The following is a 6,000-nucleotide window of genomic DNA, read 5'->3' on the forward strand; positions in this document are numbered from 1 at the left end:
AATCTACTTACACCATTCATATCTGATTAAACTAATCACATTTACTAGAAGAACTGAGAATCTTAATTCTGTATAATTGTATTATCATGATACTTGTCATATACCTGCCCTATTATCTGTTGATTTCTATAATACTATTTAATACCCACTTAAAAATGCAGTTCCACTTGGAATCTGTACCCCATATTGCAGCTATACACTGGGGCTGGCTAAGGGCATTGTGTAAAATGATCTCAGGTAAGTATCCTGTAACAGTTACCATTATACAACTACAAGTCTGCTTCCTACTCATACATAGGGTAGTGTACAATAGATGCAAGATATCAAGTGTCTCATACAGTAGCTTAAAACACAACTTACAACATTTCATTGCTTTTAATTACATAGTAATTCAGTTCACCAGGGTGAAAAGTTAAACAATGTTTTTTTAAAGTATATTTTCAATTTGAATTACACAAAGTTACTATTCATTAGAATTTTTTTCCAGCCTAAAAAAATGTATTTTATTTTATTTTATTTATTTATTTTTATTAAAAGATACAAATGTCACCAATATGGAACTAATTTGTATGCACTACCCACCAACAAGTATTATGTTTGTTTGTTTGTTTGTTTTAATAAGAACCTGTCCTTTCTGGTTGCATTCAATTACATGAAGCATTCTGTAGTGCTGCTGTAATACAATATAATACAATACTGGTGCAGTGGCACTGGAACAATTTTTTAAGTGGGGGTGCTGAAAGCCATTGATCAAAACTTTAACCCCTGTATATGATGGAAGAGCCAAGGGGGTGCTGCCACCCCTAGTTCCAGCGCCCTTGCACTGGTGCAATTACACTGACTACCAATAAATGGAAGCCAAACTAAAAAAAAAAAACCCTAAACAACTTAAAATATATTGGTAGTATGTTGGCAGTTAATAAATCCCTTTACAGTTTGTATATTTGAAATATTTATTACAAATTACACATGGCAACTTTAATTTAACATCATAAATACATTTGTTTAAGGTGTTTTATAGCACCAGATCATTGACAAGGGCATTTTATGCATTCAATTGTCAGCTAGTTTCATATACTATCTTCCTCTGTATAAAGACTAAAAGGGCATTTGTGAGGGCTTTTAGTATTTTAGAAAATAACATTAGGCAGATGTCATTGACTTTAGACACACAGGTCATCTTGCAAATTACATCTGAATTGTGTCAGGCACTTTGAGGTAGTAAATACGTAGAAATATGCATAAATGTATATAAAAGTTACAATATTATAGTTACAAGTATATGTACGACGGTTCACAAGTGTAAAATGTATTACAGTGAGATAAAATTACTGTGTAAAGCACGGTTTAGAGCCATAATTAAGTAAGCACATCTCATTAGCAAATAATAAAAGAAATAAAAAGATTTTGGAACATCACAAGCTTTACATTCTAGAATAGCATAGTACCAAGAAAACTGTAATCTTTATTACCCAGTATTATTAACAAACGCAGGTCAAAAGAACACCATCCAAATGAAACTGCCTTACTCATATTACTTCTTCCTGCATTTACAATCAAAATCCACTGCCACGATTATCACTCTCTTGAATCATTTGTTGTTTGCTTTAAGACACACAATGCCATGCACACTCTGTTTATCACCGCAATTAAAATCAATTATTCATTGCTTTAAATAAAAAAAGGTGCATACACTCCAATAGGAAAAATAACAACAGACTGTACACTTTTGCAACATTCTGTCACATGTCCAATCACATTGCTGGAGCTTCATTCTACTCCATGATTAAGAGGATACAATAAATAACTACTTTAGGGTGTGATTGAATGGAGGATTATAGCATTGTTAATCATTTGAGACTTTTGAAGTCTTGAAAAAGTCAGTCAATCTAATAAACAAGCACACTGATGAGATATTATTATGAGATATTCATTAGCTTCTGAAGTAAACTAAAAGTAAAAAAAAAATACAAACTGTGAAAGAAAAAATATTTTTTTTTTATATTTTATTTTAAAGCCACTGTTCTTATCCATCACTGTTTCCTGCTTGTTTGCCTTGGTTTTGTGAACTGGACCTCCTTGTTCTCCATGCAGGTATCGCAGCCCCACACCGCTGCTGCTTCTGCCGTTAGAAGGTTGTAGGCCGTCTCTGTCATGCCGGTGCAAACCCTGTGAAACCATTTCTGACAAGAAGCCTCGCACAAAATGGCCTCCTGGTCGTCACTGACTTCATTCATGCAAATTCCACAAGGATAAATAGGATTTGAAGAAGACTGGCTTGGCTGAATTGGGTGTACTGCTGTTTTACTACTGCTCCTCTCGGCTGCAACACCTTCAATGGCTGTGTTCTGAGCACTATTGTTACCATGGCTGCCATTAATGTTTTCAGGAGTGTCTGAATGACTGCTTTCTTGATTGGGGGAACCGCGTTTATTGATAACTTTCGGGTTTGAAAGGTCCTGGTTTACACTTTCTTCTGGACTCTGGGAAGGCTGATGAGAAGCAGAGTTCTGATATGGGCTTTGACTGAGGTTTTTATTTGGGCCTCGACTGTTGTCTTGTTTTGGAGCGACAGCATTTACCTGATTGTGGTTATTACTCTGTGGCTGCAAAAAACCATGGTTGCCATCCATGTTAGGGCCCATTAATGGATTCATACTTGTGCTGCTTTCTGTCCCAAAGTTGGAGCCCATGTCTGAGTTTGTGTTTTGGTTCATATTCTGTAGTGGCATTATTTGGTTGAAGTTTTCTCCTGGGCCTGGTCTAAAGGGCAGATGAGGTGGTAAGCTCATATTTGAGTTCATATGATAAGTAAACACTGGTTGGTTTCTGAAATTTGGATTATCATGAGGACCAAAGTTAAAGCCGTGAGCGCGATTAAAACCCATGCCCACTTGAATCTGTGGAAACGGATGGGGTTGGTTTCGCATGGGGTAAGGACCTCCATAAAGAGAAGGCATTCTAGGTTGCATGTGTGGTGGCATTCTGTGAGAGTTGTACCCACCAAAACCAGAATAGTTAGGATTGCCAAAATATAGATTTCCAGAAGGCAAAGGTTTGTAAGATACAGGATTATAGCTGTCATCAAAAGGGTTGGCAGCTACAAGGTGATCAACGCTGGGGTTTGGTGGTGGAGCATACTCAGAAAGAGGAGGAAAAGAAGACACCTAGAAATAAATAAAAAAATAAATACACGAATACATAAATGCCTACAAAAGTATAACAATTTAAGAACGGAACTGCAGGAATTCACACAATTTAGGTGTCTGGTTTTATATTATCTTTTTATTTTATAGTTTAACCAAAGTGTTCCTGGATGTGGCACCTACAAAAATAAAAAGAGGCATTGTCACAACCATGGAAGTCAGTGGAAAGATAAAATGGGGGGGGTGGGGGCATAGTGGCAGTTAGGAATGCCTTTCAAAACAACACTTCACTGGATTACAATCTCATTGGATTACAACCATCAAACAACCTATACAGCAGCAAAACAGAAAGAAAGCTACCTGTGTACTTGACTTGCGCTTTTTCTTATCAGGGCTTCCCAGTATGCCTGGTCCTCCTAAGCCATCCAACCCACCATCTCCACCTGAAAATTTGAATTCACATTTTCCCTAATTAAACAGTTAACTTCAATAGCTTTGGAAAAATCAAATAAAAATAAATGTTAAACAAAGTTGTGGCTTTGTATGAAAAATAAGAATTCAAATGTGAGTATATCACAGAAATAAGAAATAATGTCCACTCTTGGCCAGTAAAAGTTGATGTGGTTGACTGGATGACAGATTTCTGTTTACACATTTCTGACTGGGTTATGTGACATTAATAAGACCTAATTTAGTCTTTCAGAAATGGTGCACAAGAGATGCATAGTTTAACTGTGGTAGAATTGAAAATAAAGTTGTTAAAATCACAATTTCAATCTTCATTAATTAGGCATAATTTGGTAGTATATAAACTGGAACTGTACACAAATTGGGGAATCCCTAATCCTGGGGGAAATCTTAATCAGGTCAGGAATATCAATAGCTTAATCCATTTGTCTGCAATGCAATCGGCAGTTCACAAACTCGCCACTTGTCTAATTGTATTGTTACTTCTTGATACTAAAAACGTGAACTATTTGCTGTTTTGTACATTTAATGTTGCCTTTGGCGAGCTCTAGAACAGACATAGCTATGTTTATACAAATGACTGCAAATTTTCTACACAGTAATGTTTGCAAAGATTGTACAGCTTTGCTGGCAACATGTTGACTTTGGCCGATATTTAAAGTTTCACAATAGTAGAAATACCAGTTTTGGTAAGTTTAAGCATTTCCAAAAGGTCATTTTGCAAATGAACAATCGTTATCTGTAAATAATAATAATAATAATAATAATAATAATAATAATAATAATACATTTTATTCAGTTTGCAAATGCCAGTTTGGAAAACCCTCATTGAATAAGAATTACAAAGTACTTGAAGAAAAGCATAACTTTCTTGTTTGTCCTGCACGCACGTACTTGCTTTTATAAATAAAATATCAGCTGGTTGATGAATACTTTTTTTAAAATTTACAAACCATAGTGTTGAGTCAGAACGATTGTCCTTTTGAAGGTATTTATAAGTAAATGTGTCTGCGGACGCGTTCGTTCTTTCAAATGCTAAAGCAGTAAGCGCAGGCTATACTGAGAGTTCCATTCAATTCTTAAAAGGCCTTACTAGAAGTAGGCCGACCAGCTCCTTCACAGTCATAATTAGTGTTGAGACTTGTACGCAGCATATCATGCCTCTACAGACAAGCGTCAAAAATAGCAAAATAAAAGAGAACACATTACCTCTGTTTCTTTTAAGAGTGACGGTGTCTTTATCCTGGTCTGCTGACATTACAGGAAAACATACATGACTCTGCAACAAAATAATATAATAATTTCAATAGCTAAAGGTACATGCACTCGTCTTCTCCCTTCGCAATACTCAGAGCTGAGCTATCAGTCTGGGCAGGAAAGCTGCAAGGGTTTGCAAACTTTGGGAGGCGCGGACTCGTTCAACTTCGTGATTTAGTTGTACGCGCTGAAAACAGAGATAAGCTGGAGTGACTGTAAACATCGTTTCTCCCGGGTGTAAAGTCGAAGCGATTAATGTCCATTTATCTGTTGGTTTATTACATTTGAATGTGAATGACACGATAAAGAAACCCCCTCCACATTAGCATGTGAGGATGTCTGCGCTATGCTGTTTGATGTGGTGTTGCTGTCAGACAGTGCAAACCGCGGATGAAACATTGCAAGAAGCGGTCATTACACTGGAGCACTCAGACACGGAAGGCAGATTCCCAATACACGTTGCGTTTTTTTCATTTACTGACCTATAAGGTTCTAACTAGGAGCTGAAACTTCTAAACCAGGGTGAGAAATGTGATTTATACAGTAATAAACGCTATGGCCTTTTAACAGGCAGCCTTCCTGACACTGAGCATATTACACCTATGAGGAATTTGCAGTTTAATTAAAATGATTGTGCTTTTTAGATGAGTCTGTCTTGCAGCTCTTGGCATTAAATGCACTATATTGGATTATATGTGATATTTTTAAAACATATGTTTTCAGGCATTGGCCAGAAAAAACATGTTATCCCTGTTCATTTATTCATTAATCTATTTTCCTCTCATACAAAATTGGTATGAAAAAATTAAAACCCTTAAAACAAGAACATAAATATAAAATCGAATCAGTGTGTGTGAAATTATGGGCAGTTTAATTAGTGTTATTTGTAACAAAACCTGTGGTGTTAAAAAATTGTAAGGTGGGCATAACGTCTGGTTTGAAATCTTGCAGATGCCAGGGGTTCCTAGTTATTGATCACAGAAGGCCTTCTCAGCAACCTGATGATGACGCTGATGATCTTGAGCTTGCCTGCCTTTGGCTTGAGCTGGATGCAGGAGAGCTTGAGGCTAATCAGAACAAAACCCTTTTCTAATCTTCTAGTTCACCCTTCTAAAGATCCAGTGCCCCA

General features: G+C 36.5%; 1 protein-coding gene across 1 annotated transcript; it reads right to left on the bottom strand.

The window, feature by feature from the left end:
- Nucleotides 1-748: 748 nt before the first annotated feature.
- LOC121299226 (pygopus homolog 1-like) lies at nucleotides 749-5,199 on the bottom strand. The gene is made up of 3 exons (XM_041226877.1): nucleotides 4,824-5,199; nucleotides 3,507-3,589; nucleotides 749-3,167 (listed from the first exon to the last, which is right to left on the bottom strand). Exons 1-3 carry the CDS (start codon nucleotides 4,870-4,872, stop codon nucleotides 2,034-2,036), a joined length of 1,266 nt encoding a protein of 421 aa, XP_041082811.1. The 5' UTR covers nucleotides 4,873-5,199; the 3' UTR covers nucleotides 749-2,033.
- Between the last annotated feature and the right edge of the window lie 801 nt (nucleotides 5,200-6,000).

Source organism: Polyodon spathula, chromosome 24 (assembly GCF_017654505.1).
Source record: "Polyodon spathula isolate WHYD16114869_AA chromosome 24, ASM1765450v1, whole genome shotgun sequence".
In the NCBI taxonomy this organism is placed as follows: Eukaryota; Metazoa; Chordata; class Actinopteri; order Acipenseriformes; family Polyodontidae; genus Polyodon; species Polyodon spathula.